The 27,053-nt window shown below is 42.2% G+C and overlaps 1 protein-coding gene across 1 annotated transcript in view; it reads right to left on the bottom strand.

Moving 5' to 3' along the window:
• The window catches only part of Msrb3 (methionine sulfoxide reductase B3), a 113,134-nt gene that overhangs the window by 67,851 nt on the left and 18,230 nt on the right, over positions 1–27,053 (bottom strand). The window contains exons 2-4 of the mRNA XM_021205631.2: positions 21,009–21,125; positions 2,460–2,568; positions 594–671 (exon numbers count right to left, since the gene is read on the bottom strand). Of these exons, the coding sequence (XP_021061290.2) occupies positions 594–671; positions 2,460–2,568; positions 21,009–21,125 (304 nt within the window). The remainder of the gene's footprint in view (positions 1–593; positions 672–2,459; positions 2,569–21,008; positions 21,126–27,053) is intronic.

Raw genomic sequence — 27,053 nt, 5'->3', positions numbered from 1 at the left:
AAAGAAAGAAGAAAGAAAGAAGAAAGAAAGGAAAGAAGGAAGGAAGGAAAGAAAGAAAAGAAAAGAAAAGAAAAGAAAAGAAAAGAAAAGAAAAGAAAAGAAAAGAAAAGAAAAGAAAGGAGAAAGACATTGTTGCCTCATGTTTATTTGGGGTGCATACCTTCATTGTAGAAGTGTATAAAGGGACTTCTCACTGGATGCATTTAATCTGAAGGGTGTGCATCAGTGACTTGCAAAATGGCCTATACATGGATTTCAGGACATCACTTGAAGGTAGACAAACCAGTAAATACATAAGCATATCTCTGTTCACCAAGATTCTCTTCATACTTCTGCTTAGGACAATGGTTACTGAAGTGGACACCAAAGTTAGTACTGGGTGTTTTAAATGTCTGAACAGTACAAAATTTAGCCAGTCTGTCACACTAGAAATTAGCCAAGAAAGTCTGTCATCATTGCCGATTTCAGGGAGTAGACAAACATATAAAAGGATAGAATCAAATTCAGCAAAGGAAAGATGGGCGGGTAACTGAGCAGCCAGGAGTGTGTGGTCACGTGACCTGGCCACGCCCACCGGCTTTCAGGACACTTACTTGAACAGTGGAGTTCCACAGACAACGCATTTATATATTCCAGGATCTTTGTGATGTGTATACTCTCCTTCAAAGGCACTGATAAATGATAAACAGAGCGTCAAAAACGTTAACAAAGCTAGTATTACTTCTTAAAGAACACATTGGTTTAACTACATTTCTCTGGTAAAGCTTTCAAGGGTTTGGGGCCCTAAAATGAGAACAGACCAGACATATGGAAACTTGAACAATAGTAATATTCTTCATATATATATATATATATATATATATAATAAAATGTGCATATAACTACTCCAAACTAGTACAGGTTAAGTAAAAATATCAAGCCATCTAGTAAGTAATACTTAGAATATTTTTCAAATAAAAAAAAAAAGAAGCTCACTGTTTGAGTCACATGAAGAACACTATTAGCTAAGATTTCTGCAGCCCCATACCATATAAGAGGGGACCAGAAAATGTAGCAGGTTCCAAGTCTTCAAGTGGAAGGAGTCTTATTTTTTGGTTTGAAAAGGAATATTGCAGCTTTAAGGAAATATTTTTCTAAGTTAGCGATCTTAAAGGCGAGGAGGTCACTCGGTTAATACAAATCAGCTGTGTAGCCCAACAAAAAGTCTATGTGCTCTGCAGCTTGTTTTTATTATCGTTTCGTCCCTCTTTACGAGGTCCAATTTTTTTTATAAACAGAATGTTTTTTTTTTAAGAATGACCTAATCTCTGGTTGTTTGTGTGCACTAAATCATTTTGCTAGGCATGCACACAACATTGGCGGGCAGAAGTCCTGTACGCTGTGATCTAGCCCTGCCGCCGGTACAAGGCAGGCACACCTTGTGAGAGAGAGCTTCAACATTTAGTAAACTCAGTAAACAGTGGGGGCTGTGACAGGGAGAGCGTGGTGTCTATTAACAAGGATCCCCTGTGTGGGAAAGAGCTCTTTCAGCTCATGAATGGAAACACAAAATTACATCATTAATAAACCTGCATCGGAGGTAACGTTTACAGCCTCGTGCCGAGCTCCATGGTATGAATTAGACAACAAAATCATTAGGCCTGGGCAAGTTATTTTTTAGCTGCAATCAGCTGAGAGAGATTTTATTTTATTCACTAAAAAACAGTCTTGGAAGTAAACGAATTTTTTTATCCCCCTTCCAGGATGTAGGGCGAACTTCCAAGGACCAAAGCCATGCAAGGGCAGTTATTGAAAATTTTTGACATTCCAACCACAAATGAGCCAATAAATACTTTCTCCACATGTGCTTCAAAAAGAAATCCGAGTGGGGTGGAAAGGAACTAAATTATGCTACCTTCTTTTTGCAGCCAAAACGTCTATGCTTTACAATGCCACCTTCAAAATGCCAGCCTCCTGGCATAGCGCCACATCCCTCACGGTTTTCCTTGCTGTGATGTCGTCCAAAAAAAAAGTACCCAAATCGCTATTGCTTCCACACATTTCACTGTAAACTAAAAACAGACCCTTAGCAAAAATCCCGAGGCTTTATATAGATAGCACATTTGCTGAGCAGAGAGAAGCAGAAAAGAAACTCAGCCTTAAACTAAACAATGCCATCTCTAGCCTTTTCAAAGACAGTCATTTGCAGGCCTTACCCAGCACGTATAGTTTCTTTAAAAAACTCAACAGGGAAGAAGACTCCAAGGAGTGGGAGAAAGTGGTGCTTGCCCACCTGCCTGCTGCCTGCCTGCCCGCCTACCTGTCTGCTGCCTGCCCGCCTACCCGCCTCCCTCCCTGCCTGCCGGCCCGCCTACCTGACTGCTTGCCTGCCTGCCTGCCTGCCTGCCTGCCTGCCTGCCTGCCTGCCTGCCTGCTTGCCCACCTGCTTGCTTGCTTGCTTTTATTACAGCACACATTACCTTTCAGTTCCTTTCTCCTGAGTGACATGGTACTGTAGGGGTGTCAGTCGCTTCCTCAGTTCCTGCTGGGAAAAGACCACCTTACAGTTCTTTTTATCCCTACATGACCCTGGAAAGAGAGGATATGGGAGAAAGAGTCATTTTAGCCTGAATCCTAAATACTTGCTTTGGCTGGCCGCCATAGTGCAGCCTCTACAGTCACTCGTCAATGACCAGAGAATCCCTAAGGGACTACAAAACCTTACCTGGGCTGCAGCTGGTCTCCAAGCTCCAACAGAAGGCACTTTAAAAAGCCCCATGATTCCTCTGGAGCAGCAACAATGTGTCACAGCCAAGGCTTGTAGCACTCACTGGGCATTTGGTTACAGGATTGTAGCACATCCTTTATGCCACCTGATACCTTGAGACCCCGTTTTAAAAGGTGGACTCAGTAGCATGCACGTATTTGCAAGTATAAAGTGATAGTGAACATACCAAGATCCACTGAATAATTTTGCAACTTGGTAGACTAGCTTGAGGCTGTCACCATGCAACTGTCAACCAAGATGACCACCTACCGTCCAATTTATTTTTCTGAGGAACCTAAACATATCTTTTTTCTACAGTAGGAACTGCTGTTTTCTATGAGTCTGGCAGACACTTAAGTAGGTTCTGTGTGGTCTTTAGAACTGCATGTTTTTCTAAAGCCTGTGTCTTACCAGCAAGAAACTGCCAGGAGACTTCAGGAGAAGGCATTTACTTATACAAAGTGAGATTCAAGAATTCCAGAGAAAGAGAAAGAGAGACAGAGACAGAGGAACAGAGTCAGAGGGACAGACAGAGAAAGGCATGGAGAAAAGGACACAGACACATGGAAGCTGAGCGTGGTTTGACTCCAGGGCTTGTGCCATCCTGGCTGCGATAGTTCAGCTGGGATGATTTTTCTGATCAGAAGTATCCAAATGATGAAGTGATTCTAATGTTACTGTCAGTGAAGGTAGTTTTATTTCAATATACACAGAGTGCGATTAAGTGTTCAGACAACACTTGTTTATGTGCATTATTATTTTACCTGAGCAAGCGACTGAGAAGAACCATGGCTGAGACAGGAGAGCCACTACTCACTGCAGTTTTGGGCCTTTCCCCAGCCATCCACCATAGGAGGAAAGCTGCCTGCAAGCAGCCCTTGGCACAGAGGTTCTCTACCCTACCTTGAAGTTAGCCTGGGTATCCTGAATATGAAATTCAACATCTCCTGACTTGCCAATGGAAACCCTGCCCGCTATCTACTTTTAAGGCACCTAACACAGACATGAGATTACTGAAGTTCAACTCGTCAAGAATTGACTAGCTGGCTACCCCGATGGTGGGACTAAAGAAGGGTTATCAGCTGCCAGAACTGGGGCCACCTAGACAGAAGGCTGCTTCTCTACCAGAAAGCGGGGAGCCAGGGAAAGAGCAGAGCCAATAGAAGATAACTATGGCCAGGCCGGCAGGAGTCACACTAACATCTACCAACCTCCCCATCCTTTGTTGGTCTAGAAAGAGACCCAAGGACAACTGGCACTTCAGCAATAGCCCTGAGGGCCTCCCACCTAGCTGAACCTCAGTTAACACCAGGCTCACCCTGGGGGGAGAAACCTGATTACTGCTGTCAATCGCACAGACAGAAATGTCTCCCAATAGTTGCCTGTTCAGCTTGAGAGAAGAAGGCTTCTTCCTCAAACAACGGCCACCCTGAGTGGGGTGAGTTCCTGCTTACCTCCCTTCACAGACATCTTCAAATTTATTTTTGCTTTCATTTATTTGCCAGAAGGGTGCCTGCTAATTTTGTCGCAAAGTTCATTCATCAGGAACTTAATCTGACAAATTATCATGGTTAAAGTTATTGGTTCCAAAGGGCTTGATAATTAAGATCTGAACAATCAGAATTAAGCAAATCTGTTGAAAATATTTTGGGTTAATGCACGTTCATTCATACAAAAAGGCCAATTGTGTTCCCAGCGTTGCGAGAGCTCAGCCACCCATCTGTATATCATTTGGTACAAGAGAAGCAACCGTAGGTTTAAATTACATGGTATTGGATTGCAATTCCCTAACATTGGAAGCTTCTCTGCTTTTTTACCCTGAGTCGTTTTACTAAGGAGTGTTCATAAAAAAGTAGCTTCAAGCACAGATGCTTGCAAATTGCTTGGGTAAAGATGTTTCTCTTTTTCATTCTCTCTCTCACTCTCTCACTCTCAAAAATTAAAAAAAAAAAAAAAACTCCTTTCTAAAGGAAAAGAATGAGACTCTTGGTCAGTATTGATGAACCCTGTCATGTATGTGTAGCGGGAGGGGGGAGGAAGGTAAAATTGAAAACATCTGATTGAAGTAAATAATGCAAACATAAAAGCTTTACTGGTGAATGGAGGGTATTGAAGAGTCCTTATTTCATAGATTAGAAATTACTTTTGATCTAAACATTCTTAAAAACAGATTGTTTTCCGCTATGAGCCCATCTCATTAGCTGTGCTACAGAGTCCCCGTTTTAATGGTGAACTTTGAAAGGGACCCTCTGGACTCCTTTGTTAGTCCTCCTCGTGTGTGGAAGGAGGGAGCTTTCGTCCCAGCTTCCTTTGTTTGTCTTTCAAGACCCACGAAAGCAGTATTCACACAAATTTTGGAGGAATGTGCCCTATGTCACAGCCTACAAATTATTTGATTTTGGTGCACTTAAAGGTCATCTTCCAAATTAGTGAAATTTTCCTACATCCTGGCTTTTCAACCTTAGATATAAATAAATGCTACTTCCTAGCTGTGAGTGAGGTTTACTCTCTCTGAGGAAGGCTGGTGATCATATAAAGTGGTCGAACGTCAGACACTTTTTACTCATTGGTCATACTGTGTTTGCCAAATAATTAGGCATTTAAAGTATACCTAATAGCGAAAGGAAGGACGTGCAACTACTGCGGATTTTCGTATTACGTAACTCAATGAGAAGCTAGTTGGATTCTAGTAAAAGTCTCGCCACACCGTTCAATGGCAATGATAGGCTTCCTGGGCAATTGAAAGCTGTGTTGATGCATTCATTCTGCTAGCATAGCTAACATGGCATGCACAGAGAGTAGCTTCATGTCTGTCCTGGTCCCCTGCTCTCTACCAAACTGTGCGCAAGGCACGCAGTGCCAGTGTCTCGACTCTGAAGACATCATTTCATCTTGAAATTGGAGCATCACTCATTGGGTGTCTGATTCTCCTTTACCATCTTCTCTTAGGTACCGTCATTTTCTCATTACACAGGGCAATTTAACATTAGTGTTATACGGCATCTGTTCAATGACTTCCAAATTGGCCTAGAAGTATGTCAGGGGGAGAGGTATCCCTTCCTTGAAATGTTTAGTAGCACACTTTGAAGGCGCAAGTTGGTGCGCGCACACATGCAACATGGTACATCTAGGGGAATGATGTTACCCCTTGTCTATTGAATCATAACCCATTCCCTGTATTGTAATTGTTACATGGATCAGATATATCCTAAACCCAATCCAGACGTATTTAAATACAGAAATATACCCAGGGTATTTTTTTTTCTTTATGCCAAGATGTCTTCCATGTTGCTGTTGAAGGGAAGAGTTGCGTTGAAACTCCAGTAGCTACCCAGATGCAGGAGGGACACACCTGTCATCCTACATAGCAAGGTTTTGTTACCCCCAACACACACACACACACACACACACACACACACACACACACTTCTAAAAACGGAGTCTACATTCTGGTTCTGCCTGCTTCAAACTGTGACCATAGCTAACTATTTGATCAGATCTGCCCCTGTTTGACTGATGACAGCAACTGGGATTTAGCAGCCCCTGGGTACAGAATTGCAGAGGATTCTGAAGTTAAAATCCAGTTAAAAGTTAGCAGCTTAGATGCCTCTGTGAGCACCAGCATTCTACTGTAATTATTTTCTATCAGACCCTCAGAAAAGCATTTTTTCTAGCAAGTTACCTTTTTAAAAAAAAAAATGGAGAAAGGGGGCTGGAGAGATGGCTCAGCAGTTAAGAGCACTGATTGCTCTTCCAGAGGTCCTTAGTTCAATTCCCAGCAACCACATGGTGGCTCACAACCATCTATAATGAGATCGAATGACCTCTTCTGGTGTGTCTGAAGACAGCTACAGTGTACATACATATAATAAATAAATAAATCTTTGACATAGCAACTCAAACACACAGTTGTCAGACCATATACCTATTTCTCTGAGTAAGAAATATCAGGCAACAACTCCTTTTCAAATTATGCAGTAAATTTCAATTAAAAATAAAAATAAAACAATCCTGCACTAAGGACAACAAGTAGAGGAAGCTCACGGTCCTGGCAGGACAACAGAGAGTAACAATGTCCACCTTTACGCAATTCCTTTTTTTTTTTTTTTAAAGATGTATTTATTTCATGTGTATGAGCACACTGTAGCTGTCTTCAGACTCATCAAAAGAGGGCATCAGATCCCATTACAGATGGTTGTGAGCCACCATGTGGTTGCTGGGAATTGAACTCAGAACTTCTGGAAGAACAGTCAGTGCTCTTAACCACTGAGCCATCTCTCCAGCCCCCAACAATGGCCACCCTTAGCCTGTGCCTGCTATCCCCTGCCCGCCTGCTGTCCCCTGTGCACCTGCTGTCCCCTGTGTGCCTGCCGCCCCTGACATCCTTCAGCATCAGTGGCAAGCCTGTGCAAGCCTCTCATTTCTGCTTCCTGTACGGAGTAAAGCAGCTCCGCCGCCTAAGCGTTGAGAGCATTATCAACCATACATTTTATACTTCGGTGGGGGAAGGGGAATCCAAATAAAACCCAAACCTGAAGATCTCAGAACTTGAATTTCTGTTCTAGAACTAGGGAAAGATGAAAATATTGACTATTTCCCCCAGACAATAAATATGAGCCACATATCTTGTTCTGATTTGAAATAGTGACGTTAGTGTAGGAATATCTGGCTGCTGTATTGACAGGCAAAGTAAAATAAAAGCATAGGTTAATTTTTACTGTGAACTTCCACATTCGAGTTCACACTAGTCTATCATGTTGGAAAAATATTTTATTTCAGGCTTAGGGGTGTTAAAGTCTGTAAGTGGGAGGTTATGACACTAAATCTAGCAGGCTTTTAGAATAAAACGCAAATGTGTCTCACAAACATCACACTGTTTGTGTTCTTTTTTTTTTTCTTTTTCTTTTATTATTTATTTATTTACAACTCTAGCAATTCAGTAAAGAGAACAAAATAGCACATGACAGAGGGCAATGTTTCCTGCTTATAGAGGCAGCCTCAGTTCAAACTCTTCCCTCGGAGTCAATATATACTAGGAAAACTCAAGGTGTCAGGGTGCAGATTCAGGCCCTGGCATCCACGAACCAGGGCTGCACTGCGCGCTGAATCAGAGCCACTCACATTCTTAAGTCATCAAACTGTTGCCAGCTGCTGAACATGCGTGCAGCAGCGCTTTAACTGCGCTGTGCTGGCTCATGGCTTCCGCCACTGTCTTGAGGACTGGCTAAACAATGGCGTTGCTCTATGCGAGCGGTGCAGAGCTGAAAACAAATAAGACCTTGTGCCTTGGAGCTCCCCTTACGGCAGAGGTAAGAGACGCGGAACACAGGAGAAACAAGGAGGTCTAGAGTAAGAACTTTTAGAAGGTGCTAAGCTAAGTACAGAAGTGTGAAAAGGAAGGCAAGGGTGGAGCAGGGCCAGGGCCCCAGGCTATGGAGGACGGAGTCTCAGTGGAGTAGGTAGGGGGCTCTCACTACAGTGATATTTGGACAGGGTCCTGGAGAAGGAGAGGACACTGATAGTAAGGACGTCTTGAGCATGTTCCAAACGCATAGAGGAGATGGCCAGTGCAGGAGGTAAAGACACTGTACAGCTCATACATGAGTGACTGAGAGACAGGTAATGTGAACGCAGTCAGAAAGCCAGAGCGAGAGCAGGATAAACGCGGGACATGGGCAAAGGGCGAGCCTTGTGGCCAACATACTTGACTGCTCTGCGTGTACGGTAATCCGATCTTTTTCTACATTACTAAACATTACTGTAGCTTCTGTTTCTAGGAGGGCTCTCGGAGGCCACCTTTCAGACTGTGTCTACCCAGCGCGTCCCTAAGAGTGTATTCACCTGGCTGGATTAGAGACACACGATGTGCCTAACTTGCTTGCTGGCTTAATGTCAGCCTACCTAAATCCAGACCCGTCATTCCCAACCTTGAGCTCTACGAGATAGGTATCAAAAGAGGGTTTGTTGGAGATGCATGTTGCACGAACATAGAAAACAAAACCCTTTGGCCATTTTAAACAAGGCGGTCACCCTGGGAAGCACAGGCACCTCTCCCCCTTAAGGCTGGGGTAATGGCTGGAGACATCCATAAGTAAAGAAAGAATTAATACCCCAACTGAGCTTTAAAAAAAAAGCCTTAATTTTTTACATCAAACTTAGTTTAATTTCATCTGTGCTCCAAGCCCTAAAAACATATAATATAAAGAATTAAAACATTTCTTGAATTAAGTAATGCCATGTATTTTACAGGCACAGAACCAAACGATGAAATTGGCCTCCGGTTTCTATCCTGGCAGAGTGGACAGGCCAGCTCACAAGACATTTGGGGCCCATTTTCCTTCCACTCTATTCACCCAGGTGGCTTCGCCTCTCTCTGCCAGCCTTCAGTGATAGTTCATCTGCTCTGCAGGGTAGCATCTACTGAGCAAATACAGTGCAGGTCCGACGGACGGGGGACATCTCCTAGAAACATTGTAAATTCTTCAGGATACAAAGTTCTGAACTTAGGAGTGATTCATTCTCTCTCCAGTCACTTATTGAAGAATCTTCAGTGAGTTAAAACCTCAGCTGAGCACTGGAGAGTTCAGGACAATTCAAGGAAGGCTCCTGCCTCGGAAAGAACACACCCGGGAGCAGGAACAGTGAGAGGGCAGCACAACCTGTGTCCTTAGTTAGGGAAGGCGTGTGCAGAGCTCTGCGTAAAGGGAGTTAACACACATTTGTACCCTAAACTTTCCCCATCCAGACTGACAATGTCTAGCTGTCCCTGTCGTATAGGAAGCACAGATATCCATAGAAATCAGATGTCTAAAATCAGAGTGTCAGGAAATATCCAAATAGGAAAGAAAGCTCCACCCCAGAAGCTGACTGATAGACGGGGTGGGATTAAATGTGTATGAGCCAAGGCTGGAAGCATCCAGCCTGCTGACAACTATGCAGAAGGAGTGTTGGTAATTGTAGCGGCTAATTTTATGAAGCTACCAATTCTCCAAGCAGGAAAAGGTGTAGGTTCAGCTTCAAAAGAGTAAAACCATGGGATCTGAGAAACGAAGTGCCTTTAAAGCCGAGGAGGGAAGTGTGTGAATGTTCTGTGTTTCCTATTGTGGGCAGACGGGAGCACATGGACTCTGAGAGGCCCAGCATCAGCTCTGTGGTAGCTCGGGCTCATTAGAATGACTGGAAATTCTTGCCATAATAGTAAAGCCTCATTCATGAGGCTGCTGACTCTCCTGACCGCAGACAACCGGGAGATTCGTTCATCCTGATGTACGAGTCATTAAAAAAAACGTTGAATGGCCGTTGAGATAGAAGCCATCTTCTACAGCGTCTATATTGACTTGTACGCTATAAGCTTTTAATTGTGAAGCCCATATACGGTCATGATTTCATCAGCATCTGTTAAACTCCCGAGAGAACTAGAAACTACTTTATCGACCCTTCCAAACTTAATGCAAACCCTGGGAGCAATGATATTCGCGTTAATGTGGACCATGAAGCTCAGGGTTTAGAGAAATATTTAAGGCACGTCTTGACCCTGAAAGCATTTTCTTGCTTGCAAAGCATATGACTAAAAAAAGAAGTTCTGAGGCACTGCCATCATCTAGGGAGAGCGGCGGAAGAGAACGCCACTTCATGTCAATTCTATCTGATTACTTGTGAGACTCTGACAAACCTGCAGCTCCCTGGTTTTAATTTTTTTATTTTTAAACATGGGTCTTTGCTTGAACTTCATAGCCCATAGAGAAAAAAAAAATTAAAACCAGACAGACTCAGTTCAGTTCTACGTTTTACAAGCAATCAAAACGATTTGTATGCATGCGAGAGCATGCATGCAAACACACACACTCGAAGGCCATATCCTCTCTATCCATCTCTCCTTCCTCAGTTTCCCCTTTGGGGAATCACAGTCTGCTGAGAGATAAGAGGTAACCACCCACTGAAACAAGCCCTCTCTTAGATTATCATGCAAAATTTTATTTAAATACAACTTTGAATATATTTTATTTAGAAAGAAAATGGGTGGCCTAAAAACTCAGTTTTTTCACGTTTCCAAAATTAACTCATGGTGTACTTCAAACTTGAGTCTTAATTTAAGTACAATGACAAAAACCAAGTCTGCAACTTCAGCAGAATGAATAGCTAACTGAATAGCCCAGAGGAACCTAAAATGTTCTGGAGAAAAGGATACAAGTTAACATTTTTCTTTTCCACACAGAAAGATCTACTGCTGTTCAAAGGAGAGAGAGGGCTTGCCTATTTACTAGGTACCTTTGCATTCCCTGTACCAAATACCGAGTTGGTGCGAGACAAATGTGATCTGAACTTGGCTTGCGTATTTAAGTCTCAGTGGCTGTTGTTTAAAGCTTCTCCCAAGATGTCTTCCTTCTAGTTACCTGTGCCCATGTTTCTTAGATCTCGGTTTCAAACATACAGCAACGTTTGTTTAGTGAGTCAGAGTGATAAAAATGATATTAAGGATGGAGTAAAAAAAATGTTCCCTTTGAAAGTACGCCATCCTTTCTTACTTCTCTCGAGGTCCACAGTCAAGTCTTTTCACCAGGACTAACGAATGACTAGCATAAACGTTCTTTAGATGTAAGGATAATGAGGATGCTTGATCCAGCATGGGCCAGAGAGTATTTTATAAAACATTGACTTATGAAAGAAATGCTAACCTGTTGTTCCTCTTGGAAAGAGAGAGAGGGAAGTTTCCATCGTCAAATCAGGTTAGGAGAATCTACCTGTTTCCTTCATGCGGTCCATTTCAGAAAGTCTCTTATATTACCATACACTTTAAAATGTGGTACATTATCTATGCTCCACTAAAAAGAGGAAAGAATACTGCCAAACTATCATATATCCTTATCACAATGTTTATCTTAAAGATTTATTTATTTTTATTTCATTGATATCAGTGCTTTTGCCTGAATGTAGGTGTAGCATGCATGTAGTACCAGTAGAGGCCAGAAGAGGGCACTGGATCCCCTGGAACTGGAGTTAACAGAAAGTTGGGATCTGCACGTGGATGCTGGGACTCCGACCCAGGTCCTCTGCAAGAGCAGCCAGTGCTCTTAACAGCTGGGCCACTTCACCAACCCCCATCGCGGTGGTTTTCTTAAGCTAAATCCTCACTGTGAAAATAGTAGAGTGGAAGAAGCCGACTATTCAATTTTATGAATGAAGACAGTAATATGTAGTAGCGTGATCTGATAATTTTACAGGGTAAATAACAGAACTAGTATTCCTCATATTATAAATTGAAAATTGACAAGCTTCTAGACTAAAACCCTCAAGAAGCAGTTAATACCCGAAGAAGTCACTTGGTGTGCTCACACACCTATGTGACACGAGCCGGGACCTGGAGGTTGTACCCTGCGCATGCTCTGTGGTACCTTACTCTGCCGCCTACTGCTAACTCACGTTCCCCAAGCACACGGTCATGTCCTGCCAGCTCCACTCCCCGCTAGATACAGCTACCTCATCCTGGACACCCTTCCCTGTCCTCTGTGAAATCTGCTCCCGGGAAGCCATCCTGCCGTGTGGTGCAGAAAGCAGCAAGACACTTCTCATCCTGCTTCTGCCTCCATAGTTAAACGACAAAGGACCGTCTATGAGGACTCACGAGAGCATCCATCAGTAAAGTACTTCCTTCCAGCGGCCATCTCTCCGAGGCCCTGTCCTGATGTCTAAGGTGATGCTGCTTTTTCACCGACATTCATCCCGTCCACAAACATGCATCGGGTGCCCGTGATGTGACAGATGTGGTTCTAGTCTGAATGGAGCAGGGAATCAAACAGTTAAAAATCTCAGCCTTTCTGGTACTTTGCAGGATCCGAGCATTTCCTGTAACAAGAAATACTTTGTCTGGCCACCCAACTTTAGCCGACTGCTCCCCAGTTTCTTTTCTCTGCTTTCTTCTCTTGGATAGCAAGAAATGGAGGTTCTATTCAACAAGGTTTGGGAAATTTTCAGCTAATGTAACACTTGAGAATTCTGTCTAATTGTAAAAGTAATAATAATAATAATAATAATAATAATAATAATAAATGTTATATAACTCTTAGTTTACAGTTGAAAACATGGACTAAAAGGTAGAAAATGAAGCTTCTGGGGCCCACAGCAAACTGGTAATAAAAACAAACCAGTAAGGAAGAACTCATAATTTGTTTCTTCGTCGATGCCAAGACTATAGTAAAAGGCTCTGAAACTTGAGGTTAAGTTGTATAAAATCACATGGGTGATATTAAAATATTAATCAAGTGGAATGAGTCATCCTGAGATAATATGTATTCTGGCTTAAAATAAAATCTTATAAAATTACAACTGTAAAGATATTTACAATGGTAGATTTTCCTGGTTTGCCTAAAATTCAAATAATCTATTGATTTAAAATAATATCCCATTCTCTGTAATCGCGTGGCTGAATGTAAGCATCATAAAGTAGTGTTGAAGGGAGAAGTATTTATCATAAAAGTTAATATGTGTAACTGTGCAAGTATATAATTTATTAATCTACTGTGTACCTAGTAAATACTTTTGAAGCATTTTTAGATAAGTGATACACGTGTGGGCATATTAAATACAGATAAAGGGGAAATTAAGGAATTTCTAACAGATGTTAAGCTTTCCCATAAATAGTTGCTTTCAAATGTGAAGGCACAAAATATCTACATATGCTTATTTATCATTTTGTCACTGTGTCTCAATAACCTAGCTTAAATAACTTTAAATTAAAATGTATCCAGCAAAAGGAATCATGAAAAGTTTGATTGCTGACTAAACTGTTTCAGTTGAAACTATAAACTGGGCAAGACTGATGGTGAAAACTCACAGGTGCGATTGCGTGTGTTCTGTAGTTCCCTCTGGCTCACTGCTTCATCATGCACATCGGCTGAGGGGAGTGGAAGATTCCCTCATACCTCTCTGATCTTTTCCAACATTACTGTGAGCATGTGTAAATATAGAAACATCCTAGCTAAGCAATGTCTCCTGTCCTGTCTTTTTTTGTTTGTTTATCTGGTTTTGGTTTTGGGTTTTTTGTTTTTTTTTGTTTTTTTTTTTTTTTTTTTTTTTTTTTTTTTCGAGACAGGGTTTCTCTGTGTACCCTGGCTCTCTGTCCTGGAACTCACTCTGTAGACCAGGTTGGCCTCAAACTCAGAAATCCGCCTGCCTCTGCCTCCCGAATGCTGGGATTAAAGGTGCTGACTTTCTTATCCTGTAGAACTGTTGGAGACAGTAATGTTTTATATCCGTTACACTCATGGTTATGCTTAATGTTCAAAAAGAAATACTGAGATGTGTTTAAGATATTCTTCATGCCTCTCTTGACTGTTCTACTGTGCTATGGACTTTATAATTATTAATTCATTTGCCATTTAACAAAATTTAGTAAGGTATATGCCTGGCACTTTGGATTTATACATACACATAATTTTGTGACAAATTGGCCTTGACAAAATATGCATTCTCCACAAATGATTTTTTAAACAACACCACATATCAAGTTTTCCATATTAATTAAAGCTTTACTGTATTTTAAAGCACTAAATCTTGTTTCAAAAATATTCAACTCATCAATCAACTCATTAATAAATATTTAAAATATAATTTTTCTAGTTTCTAAAATATTCCATTCATGCAAAAACTGATCCATGCTTAACATTCAACATGTTTAACTAATAACATCTCGAGATTCTATAAAAATCCAAAACATGGCAAAACAAAATGTATAGTTTTCTTTAATTCTTGGGTGGTCCGCTGCAGAAAATTTAGCTGCATATAAAGCTATAAATTACTGCTAAATCAGCTATTTGGTACAAGATAAGTTAATTTACAAAAACTTGTTTTAGTTTGTAGAAAGTCTACATATGAAAGACATTTCCAAGAAACGTCAGAGCAAAGGGGGTTGGAGTCCTATTGAAAACGGAAAAGGTTTCACTCTACGCATATCATCGGAACACAGAATAGGCAGGGAAAGTGTGGTTCGTAAATCCATATGTTCTTAACTGGATATTCCTTACATACTTTCAGATTTTTACAATGCACCTATGTGTTCAATGCAGTACCAGCTGTGCAAGAAATGTAAAGCCAGCGCCACCTACTGGAAGGCAGGTGTAGCAACCAGTCAACTGCTTTCTAATTCTGTTGTAAACTATGTTGAAACTTGTCTCTGTTTTTAAAGTTATCCCTCTTTAAACAAACAAACAAACAAACAAACACACCACTCCTGGCCTGTTAGTGTATATGGCATGTACGATGCCCAGGCCCTGCATCAATCCTGTAGCAATCCTGTAGCACTGCATGCTCACGTGCACATGCACACACACACATGCTCATACACACACACATATCACATGCACACATCATACATATCTGTGTTTCTGTGTATTCTTCAAAATGTTAGTATAATTAAAAAGCTAGGTGAGATGATCTTGTAAAAATGGTGAGCAGAAAAAACAGAACTGCACTAGTGACACCAACAGAGAGCCAAGGCCTACCAAAGGCTGATCCTTTTCATAGAGGTTTCCTGCCTGCCTGAGAACAGGCTCTTAGCTCCACTCGCAGAGCCCACGAGTTTTAGAACAAGAACAATAGAAAACGTGAAACTACAAACACAGTGTGTCCACAAAACTGGTTGGTTGGTTGGTTGGTTTCCTAGAAGACCAAAGGGCGGTCCGCAATTTAACAGGCCTATCTTAACAGCCCTCACAGAAACTGTACTAGTTCCAGTGGGTAGGCTGGTTGTTTGTAAAGTAGATGTAACACCAGTTGCTACTAATGGACTATTGTCAGTTTTAATTGGAAATAGTGCTTTTTGCTTTACAGAGGTGCTGTTGTGTGCATCTGAAGTCAATAAAGTACAAACATACTAATTTGCTCCACAGGTATGCCCAAATGACCCAGAATTCTTAATTCTCGTAGTAAGGGTAAACCAACAAACTCAGATTATTTTAGAGAAAGAGGCAAATAAATTCTAGATGGTACATGTGTGTGTGTGCATGTGTGTGTGTATATATATATATATATATATATGTGTGTGTGTGTGTGTGTGTGTATATGTGTGTATATGTATGTTTGTATACATATGTGTATATGTATATGTGTGTATATGTTTATGTGTATTTATGTGTGTATATATATGTGTGTAGATGTGTATGTGTATTTATATGTGAATATGTATATATAGTGTGTATATATGTGTGTATATGTATCTGTGTATATGTATACATGTGTGTATATGTGCATATGTATATATGTATGTGTATACATGTGTATGTATATATGTATATATGTGTGCATATATGTATATATGTATATGTATGTATATTATATATATGAAATTTATCTGTGCTGTCATTTTTGTTATTTAACTGAAAATACTATGGTCTATATCTAAGACATCCACTATATTGTAAAAATATAATAAAAAGTGAATATAAAATAAATTTTATATTTGAAAATAAATTTGAAAGGCATATAAGCTACAAACTTCACTTTTAAACTTCCCATATAAAGTCATCTCGAATGAGTCCTACTCCTGGTTATAATTATGACCTCATAGACACACAAACTTCCCAGATGTTTATTATTCATTTAAGAAATACTAGCCACCAGACACTGTGTCACATTCCGGGGTCGTAGGCCCCTGGTTCACAGAGTTCTCCTCTCACAGAGGATGGTCTGTACATTTCAAACCCCATCTTCAGAGTGTGCCCTTGGGAGTTTTCATTTATTCACTAGAACGTTATGCTGCATCTTCTTCCCCAAACCGCCTATAGTCATGGCTGGTTTGTTAAACAGGTCGATGAAGTGACATCGAAGTCTCAGCTGCTCCTGTGTGCACGGTGGCAAGGTGACTTATCAGTAGAATTAGACCTATCTAGACAGGCGCCTCTGGTTGGCTAAGAACTGCCATGGTATCCAGTCTAAGCTACCACAATACCGAACTTTCCCTAGGGTTAAAACTATGCATCAAATTTTGCTGCACGATCTATCTTTGGATAGTCCTTTCATCTTGCTTTAGGGGCCGGGAATTCTAGTGCTCAAGCACTGCCCAGCAGACTTTCCTGTAAGTCTAGAGTAATAATTAATGCTGACATTTGGGATATAATTCACCTCCAGCCAGAAATTAAAACTGTAGCTAAGAAGAAAAACAAACCACAGAATTTCATAATGGAACAGATATATCTAACTTTTCTTCTTCGTTTTAAAGAAGAAGAGAATGAAATCTGGGTAGGCTCACAGACATGTCCAAGGTCACACACAAGCCAAGGACAGAACTGTGGTCAAAGTTTCTGCTCCTGGCCCAGAGTGCTTTATAATACTTACAGGAGTTGATGTAGGAAGTTACCTAGAAATTCTGAGTGAGAAAAATGACCTTTAATGACAAACATGAGTGAACCATAACTCAGATGCACCTAATAAGCTCTTAGTTAAAAGTTTGCATTATTAAAAAAACAAGGAGAAAGGCAAGCTAGAGCTGAAAAGTGATAAATCACTTCTGAGATCCAGCCTTCATGCAGGCCAGCCCAGTTACGGTCAGTCTTAGAAGCCTGTTTCAATTATCATTTCCTTTTAGCTCTGGAGTTATTTTGTATTGAATTATTATTCAAAATCAAGGTATAACTCAATGTTGAATAATTATTCAAAATTAGTTATTCAATATTGAATTATTATTCAGTACTCAAATTTAATGGGGATAAGGAACCAAAATCTTTTTTGATTTACAGACATTTCTGTCATAATGGGTTTGGGCCAAGGAACAGGGATTTAAAGCAAGAAATAAAATTTTCATCTTAATTTCCTATGCCTCTCATTTTGCCCTCTTTCCCTCTGTGTACCAAATCATAAGTTCACAACGACATTTTTTAAATTTGAAGGTTCAAATAGTTTGTATCCCTGTTGCTAAATCTAACAACTTCTTCAGCTTGCCTGCCTCTCAAAGAGTAAAATCCCATTAGAGGAACAGATAACAAACAAGCTCACTGCACTTCAAACAAGAATGTCCCTTTAAAGTTAGGGAAATTCTAACCAATTCATTTGCCAGCTAAAACACATCTGTAAGTCCAAGGGAAGAAAAAAAAAAAAAAAAAAAAAGGTTTCTCTGGGTTTTTGTCAATATGGGGTGGTGAGAATGGAAGACACACATATTTACAGAATGTGACATCTGGTGCTGGACAACATCCAACATCCACAGAGAATAAAGACATCAAACACAGGCTGGGGAGGGCAAGATGGCGCCGGTAGGTAAAGGCACATGCAGTCAAGGCTGGCCACCCGAGTTCAATCCCCAGGAACAATGTGGTAGAAAGAGGGAACAACACTCCCATAAGTTGTCGCCTGACTGCCAGAGATGCACAGAGGTAACACACACACACACAAACACATACACAAACACACACATAAAAACATCAGTGTTCAAAAGAGACAGCAGATGGAGATAGGCTATATATCTCAAGCAACATGCATTTGTGGTCCCTGTTAAAGTAAAAGTAGTTAAATGAAAATTTATTTATGGGGGCTGGAGAGATGGCTCAACGGTTAAGAGCACTGACTGTTCTTATAAAGGTCCTGAGTTCAAATCCCAGCAATCACATGGTGGCTTATAACCATCTGTAATGACATCTGACACCTCTACTGGTGTGTCTGAAGACAGCTACAGTGTACTTACATATAAGTAATAAATACATCTTTTTTTTAAAAAAAAAAAAAAAAGCAAATTTAGAGCTGGTGAGATGGCTCAGTGGGTAAGAGCACCCGACTGCTCTTCCGAAGGTCTGGAGTTCAAATCCCAGCAACCACATGATGGCTCACAACCATCCGTAACAAGATCTGATGCCCTCTTCTGGAGTGTCTGAAGACAGCTACAGTGTACTTACATATAATAAATAAATAAATTTTTTTTTAAAAAAAGTAAATTTATACACATTTGAGTGTTTTAAAAAGCATATTTTCATGGAAAAATATAAATCCAAATGGATATAAATATATATCCATTTTTTAAAATATAAATATATTTTATAAATATATATCATTTTTGTAATGAGCCTAGTGGAAATATCTATGGTGCTTACACTGGGCAGTGTCCTAGCCTTTTTGATATGCTAATCTATTTAATTCTCACAGCAGACATTTTGGACAGGACCTATTATTTTCTTTCTTTTGAAAATACGGGAACTAAGACGTCCAGACAGTAAGAGTCAAAGCCAGATCCCAATTTCCATCAGTCTGGATACAGACTTGCTTACTGAGCACTGAGCACTGAGCACCCTACTGGAATGGCTTGCTCCTTACCGGGTTCTGTTGAATTTATCTCTGAATTATTTCATCATCAAAAGTTAAAGTCATTTGTACCTCAACTCAACAGTTTCCTTGTGGAACACTTTATGAGCCTGTTACATTTTAAGGAATACACTGCTCTTCTGTAAACTCTGTGTCTCCACTGTGGGTAGCAAACCCGCCCTACGAAACTGTGTGCAGTGCTTTTCCCCCGTAGCGGTATTTACAACGGGGAAAGGAGGGGAAATAGACAGGAAGGAGCCTTAGCAGTACGTTTGTGGTCCAGTTGTTGTTGCACGTGTCTATAGCGATGAAAAACTGCTGTGTTGTAGAAAGACTGCAGTGAGTGAGGTTTCCCTCGTGTGCAGACACCATGCAATGGGTGAGCCCGCCTCTCTGTCGTCTACTCTCACCTTTTCCCATCTGCTCTCATCACCAGCTTCAAGACTCCCGACTCTTGATGTTACCGCGCAGCCTCAAATCCATCCACACTATGACGTGGAGCCTGAGTAGAACCCGCAGGGCGGGAGAACCGTACGGAAAGGGGCTGGGGGCGGGGCTCTGTGCAGTAGGCTGCATTTACTCCTGAGTTGTCATAGATCTACAACGTGAAATCTACTTTTTACAAGTGCCTTCTCTGACACCTGAATTCAAGTTGCCATCCTAAGCCCTACCGTAGCTATGTAGGAAAACCCAGCGCCGGCCCTCCCCCGCACTACTTCTTGTACTGAAAATACCCCCACTCCGCCACTCCGGGCCATGCAATTAACTGTTCTGCATCCTTTGCGATCAGCCATCTTCCTTGTGGAGGCCGCCTAAGCTTCAGAGAGTCACCTCCCTTCCAGAACTTCTGTCACTACAGAAGGCAGCTAGGATCACTCGGCTCTGGTTCCCCACTCTGCCCAAGGCACAGACGTGTCCGGTCTAGCCACACCATCATATGGTCAGAGGACCTCTTCCGGTTTTATTTCTCTCTTCTACTTATTGAAAAACCCAATCAACTGAGCCTTGTGTATCATCATATCCCCACTGCTCACGGCGTGTATTCGACTGTTTGTAAGTGTTTAATAACAGTTAAATTCTCTACCAGATATATTGATAAAGATGTATACAGTAATGGGGCTATAAATAATATTAACAATCATATTCACTGAAGTAAAACATTTGACCATTGCAAATTTCATAATAAAATTGAAATACTAACTTAAATGTTATAGACACACAGTGAAAGTTTGAACTTTTATGCTTCTTTGGTTTAAGTGCTTAAAAATCACATCTTAAAAAAAGTATAGTGGTTCTAATTTATCTTATTTTTATTTTTTTAAGATTTATTTATTTTATGTATGCAAGTTCACTGTAGGTGTCTTCAGACACACCAGAAGAGGGCATCAGATCCCATCATAAATGGTTGTGAGCCACTGTGTGGTTGCTGGAAACTGAACTCAGGACCTCTGGAAGAGTGCTCTTAACCACTGAGCCATCTCTCCAGCCTGTGGTTCTAATTTCAGACCCAGTATGAAACATGCTATATCCGTTCTGTTTATTTGGTTCTTGTTAATAGAAAATCTTGGCTACAGTATACGTGACACAGTTACCTTCAAGTTTCTCATTTTCACTTTTTCCCTAAAGGACCAGCCACGGGTACAGTGAGAAGCTTGGCCATTCCCTTAACAAGCTGAAAGTTCTACCTCCTGTGCACTGACTTGTAGACGTGTCCACGTGCACTGGAGAACAAGAAGACACCAGGAAACACTGGTGACAAGTGTGTGCTGGGCAAGGGACCTGGGTGGTGTCTCCAGTATTGAAAGGACCATCGAAATGGGTATAACTCAGAGAATGGTGAGGGTTTGTAACCAGTCTCCATCTTTAAATTAGGGTACAAATAAAAAGAGATGAAGTTTAGTAAAGCATGCTGGTGCACCATTTCCTACAGCAGAAATACCCACTCCGCCCGGTGCCCTACAACAGAACAACAATTGGCAACCTGAGGGGAGCCCGCAGGCTCTCAGGGCCACGGGCTGGCTCTTCGTCACCAAGTGCAGCAGGTTGAAGGCAGACATAGCTGTGGTATCTCCAGCAGAGGCAAAGGCAGCAGCAGAAGCTGAGTAGGAAAGAGGAAACAAAAACAACGAATTAAAACCTCAGGAATGTTAGGCATGCTCATGGAACAACTGATGGCTTGGGTATAACTAGGGCTAAGCACACCACGCAGTGCTAATAAACCACAGGGCCGCAGTTTCGGATGGACAGCTGACTCTCATGGCCACCATCAATTCCTGAACTCGGCTGAGGAGGCTGGTTTTATCCCCAATACATATGTGAGTGCAATCGAGGCGCGAAGATCCAAGGATGCAGAGCAAACGCGGTGTGGAACTGCTCATTTAACAGCAGAGCCAAAATGTGTCCTTATGTATAGACTTGCCCTTTAAGACAAGGAAAAAAAACAAACAAAACAAAAACAAAAAACAAACAAAAAAAGACGACTATGAGACTTCACTCCACAAACCGTTAAATTTGAAGAAAGCATAGGGAATATGCTCTTTCATTTAATTCTATGATTTATACCTTCTAAATAAAATTCTGGGAGTAGAACTCATGATCCAACATTGAAAGGGGTAGAAAATATTTTACTGAAGTCTTGAGAAATGAATCACATAGAAGAATCCCCAACCTATACGATGTTAAACTTCAGACAAAAGTCCAGCTTGTGGGGTTTTCATAAGCATGCCACACAGGGCTGTGATTGGTGCGTAAACATCTCACGCAGGGCCACGATTGGTGCATAAAGATCTCACGCAGGGCCATGATTGGTGTGGACTAACTTCAAATGAGATTGGAGAATACTGGGTGATTATCAATCTCTCATGTTTTATTTAAAATCACCATGTTAAGTAACTTCAACTGCCTAATGACCAAAGATGGAATGAAACTAATGTCTTGCTCATTTCCTCGCTGCCACCCCCTCCACTCCCCACCCCGAAATAAAAGTCTTTTCCTGGACTCTCCTGACCCTCTTGAAGAACAAACATGTAATGAACAGTAATCTATTTGACCAAATCGCTCTGGAGTATATCTGACCGAAATCTGCTTGTATTAACATGCCTGAACTCCGACTTCCCCAAACTGAACTCACTACAGAAGTAAAACATTTTTGTGTTACTAACTGGAGGTATGGGGGTGGGGTGGGGGGTTAAGAATCACAATGTGCAGCCTGAGAGAACCGTTAGACATAAATAAAGATGTCATTTTCACGAGTGACTTCGGAGCAGGCAAAGACTGCATGCCTTTGTAGCAAGCAGACTACTGGCTAATAAAAGATCAAAGGTCTATACCTCACAACGCCGTAAATAAAAATGTAAGGTTTTTTTTTTTTCCATGAGACCCTTCCCCATGAGGGATAAAGTATGTGCGGTAAATGTAATTACTTAGCAAAGCTGCGGCCTCTCTGTGCTCCCGCAGCTGACCATAAAACGTCTTCCTATTCCGTTTCATCAACCGCTGTACCAGGCGGCCTGGGCGCCTACGGATCACTGTGGCCATCTGGCTTGTGTCAAAGCCAGCACACAGGAAGAAAGGCAGTGACGTCACTCTGCAGGTCAGGCAAAGAACAAAGATGCCGTCTACAATTAAAAGCCAAGGACTGCAAATACCAGGGGGCTCAAAGTGGCTGTGATTTAATAGTCCCTCTGTGATCCTTTCTTCCTACCCAAATAGCCAGAGCGCCATCTAGTGGCAAATTGGTCTTGCCTGGTTTGGGGGCGTTTAAACTGCTTTGTTTCCATTTTGGTGCTTAAAGTCGACCCTGGAAGTACTATACTAACACCACACAGTGCAGCAACGGACAGAATTGCCATCACACACACCTTGGCTTTTCAGATGCTGAAGAATGAAAGAGCGCAACCTGCCATGGTGTGAGCCACTCACAAATCTCCCGTGTTAAGGCTGGGAACTGATACGACCTTGATTACGTGAATGCTCACAAGTATGTTAGAGATGGCGGGCAAGTTTACAGAATGCTAGCGAAGTGTCCAGCACCCTGAGAATATGTGTCTGAGCCATAGACTGAAAGGCAGCTCTGCCGCCTGTGTCTGCATGCCCTGCTTAGCTCCGTCCAACAGAAGCACCCAGGAGATGTGTGTGTCTGGTCCGAGCACGGTAACAATATTTTTGGGCTGAGGTTTTGAGGGAAGAGGGGTGTGTGTGTGTATTTTTACACTTGCAATAGAGAGCGGACGCTAACAACAGACATAAAATACACAACCCATTTGCAGAAAGATGCCTGTCACCGTGGATGTGTGCGAGCTTTGCTGCCAGACTGCCTGGCTGGAACCCTGTAAGTGCTTGTATGACCATAGACAAGTTATTTACCTTTGCTTCCCTAACTCTAAAATAGCCGTTCATTAGAGCAATTAGCTAACGAACCTGTCCTAGTATGTGGTATGTGTTCAGAAAAGAGTTCGCTGTCAGATATTTCCCGGGTTTAGTATTACATGAACCAGAAAACATTTACGAAAGCTAAATCTCCCAACAGTACATTCTGATCCTGGTTTTGCCTCTGCCCAACTCCTCCCAGGTCCTCCCACACACCCCCCCCCATCCATCCAACTCCATGCCTCCTTCTTGTGTTTCTCACCACATCCTATCCTGCCCCAAGGTCCTGCTGGATCCACTGCTCATGGTTTCCCCAGAACAAGCCGACTGTCCCTACTTCCAGGTCTCCCTTGCTCTCTGATACCTTCTCCCTGCTGGTCACAGCTTAGCTTTCCCAGCGCTGACCCTACAGAACACCCAACGAGTCCACCCCCCACTCCCCACTCCCCACCCCGTTTCTGGACACCTGTGCATTCCCCACCACCAGTTTTCTGGACACCTGTGCATTTGCATTCTTACCTCTTCTAAATTAACGCTGCAGGGCAGGGAGGGGACCTTTTTTTATCCCACTGCCCAGTACATGACAACCAAGCACTCAGTCACTTCCTGAGTAGAAGACTCCATGTAAGTGATTAACCTATGAAACTGGTTGTTCTGGACGTCTGATTTCCAACGTTGTCTCAGCCAGTAGCCTTGCCAATGGTGCTTAAGGGAATTGAAACCTGTTACAATCTATGATTGTGAGCAAGGGCTGTAACAGGTGGGATGCTGAAAAGCACCCTCATTACAAATTCAAAGATAATTCAAACTCCATATGATTTTCGAAGATTTCTATTTTCCTATCAATATTACCCCTACTGCCTCAGAATTCTAATGTCCGGATCATGACTGAACTCCGTTTGCTAGTGGTTTTGGTTTGGGTCCTCTCCGACTCCCCAGTTTTCCTCTCTGCCCTGAAGTTAAAGTACTAGCAAGAGAGAGCATTACCAGGGAATCCAGAGAATTCACCAAGCTGATAATTAGTTCCAGATAGAGCTGGCTGTACCCGTGGACTTGAAGTGTCAGCCCTGAAGGTCGGATCCCTCGCCAACAAATGCAAAGAACTGTGTGCATGGGGGGTTTCACAAGCTGGCGAAATGCTCTCCCCCAATGGCAAAAGCCTTAGAATGTCGTCAAGGACAATTTTTAAAAACATAACACTCAGATCTCACCACAATCTTCTTTCTTTCCTAAAAAAAAAAAAAAGGTGTGCTGACAGCAAGAACCAGAAAAGCAATCTTACAGGGTTTCACTGTGTAGCCCTGGCTGTCCTGGAACTCACTCTGTAGACCAGGCTGGCCTCAAACTCAGAGACCCACCTGCCTCTGCCTCCCAAGTACTGGGGGTTAAAGGTGTGTACCACCACTGCCTGGTTCAGGAAAGCAATCTTAAAACAAAGACCACCCTTGACAGAAAATGCTCCGCTGACCCCAGCAGTTTCTCAAACCTGCTTTCCCAGTTTCCTTTAGTAGAAATGTTACCATGGCATCTCAGAACCTCTAACTAAAATGCCTGCTATAAAGTTCGACTGGAAACATTGTGTTTGTCAGCATGGGGCCTGACATACTTTATGTTCAACTGTTAGTGGCTGAATGGATGGGCAGCTCCTTTAGCTGCTGCATCTGTGAAGTCAGCAGTCTGGTGGGTAGTGATGGCACCACCTCTGCTAAGCAGAGACTCTACTCTGATGCACGGAAGCCTGGGTTTTAAGAGTGCCCCATAGCTGGGCATGGCGCTTTAATCCCAGCACTCAGGAGGCAGAGGCAGGTAGATTTCTGAGTTCGAGGCCAGCCTGGTCTACAGAGTGAGTTCCAGGACAGCCAGGGCTACACAGAGAAACCCTGTCTCGAAAAACAAACAAACAAACAAACAAACAGACTGCCCCAGTCTTCCAAACCATTTTCAAACTAAAATTAGGAAAGTTGAGAACTGCTACTTTAAAATGTCTTTCTACCACAGTGCAAAACGTACCTATGCACTGTTCTAACGGGGCCATTGATGTCACAGTTTATATGTGCTCTACATTATATGTGTATTTCAGCTACATTTTTTTCTTTCTCTTCACATGGGTTTGAGCGATCTGATCTCAGATACCCTGTTATTTTTCTTAGTATATAAAGACCATTGACAATACAGAAAAACCCACATAAAGCAGTTTAATTTTTAATGTTAAAAAATATTTTCAGGGGGAGGATGACTGGAGACTGAACCTAGGATCCTACCCCTTCTAGGCAATCCCTCCGTCACCACGCTTCATCCCAGGCATTTCTGTCGCTTTTTATGTGAAATGGGGTCTTACCAGCCTTTAGCAGTCTATATCCCAGGCAGGCCTCCACCTCGTGCCCCTCGGCCTCGCCGGGCCCAGTTTAGATCTGGTTTTTCAATTGTTTCTTTCTGCTGTTCTGGTTTTTCTTTGCGAGTCCTTGAGATCACACTAAGACCGTCACTGACCACACTGCGTTTCAGTGAGGTGTTTTATGCTGAGGTTTGCAAGCATCCTCTGTAAACACAGAGCTTGTGGTATCAGAGGAGATGCCATTAGGGGATGCACACATATAAACTGTGACATCAATGGCCCCGTTAGAACAGTGCATAGCTACGTTTTGCATTGTGGTAGGAAGACATTTTAAAGTAGCAGTTCTCAACTTTCCTGATTTTAGTTTGACCGACATTAACACTACAGATCCTTCGGAACAGAGGCACTGCGCCCCCTGGCGGCACCTCCTATGGCTGATGGTCACTTTCTCCCTTTGCAGAAACCGTGTCTGTATCTCTTACACTATTTCCTTTTATTCTCAAAGTAATTGTGCTCCCAGCCTGCTCCTTCCACTCCCTCTGGGTTTCTGTTTGCTTACTCTCTCATACTTAATCTTTACCTTCCAGATGCTTGCAGTTTAACAGAGAGCTCTAAAGCTCTAAAGCTGACCTTCCTGAAAGCCCCCAATGCCTCATCTTCTAAAGGCTTCTAGATAACAGCTTGTGTGTGTGCTGTGGGCTTTTATTCGCAGGGACCTCCCTATCGTTTTATAACCCCATAAGCTAATCTACTTCGTGTTATTTAAATATTTGCCCGCGTGCATTTCATATTACTATGAATAGTAACCGGATTCCAGTGCCGGAACTCGGTGAGTCTGAACGTGTGATTCCGAGGTAGCTACTCCTGCTTGCTATTCTCTGGTTATTTCTGGCTCTCCACTTCCCACGCTAGGAATGCGGTTTCTCCTACTGTCCCCTGGTGGTGGAGAGGCCACATGACACGATCCGAGCAATATATAAGCCACAGAGATGGTCAAAGTGGCGCTTTCCCCAGCCTCTTAGCTGTTGGTGTGAAACCGTACAACGTTTGCTTTTCTTCTGTAACAATCCCAGCTCTACAGTTAGTCCAGAGCAGCTCTGTTAACCGTGACCCCGGAGGAAGGGAACAAGGAATAGACCTCCCATCTGACCCACAGAGAGTATGTAATGCAATCAAGAAGGAAGACTTCAGCATGTGCAGCCCTTGGTATCTGGTTTGTTCCATCAAGAACTACGGTTCGGAGGCCGGGCGTGGTGGCGCACGCCTTTAATCCCAGCACCCAGGAGGCAGAGGCAGGCGGATTTCTGAGTTCGAGGCCAGCCT

Source organism: Mus pahari, chromosome 9, assembly GCF_900095145.1.
Source record: "Mus pahari chromosome 9, PAHARI_EIJ_v1.1, whole genome shotgun sequence".
NCBI classification, from domain to species: domain Eukaryota; kingdom Metazoa; phylum Chordata; class Mammalia; order Rodentia; family Muridae; genus Mus; species Mus pahari.
This window is presented reverse-complemented; position numbering and strand designations above follow the sequence as displayed.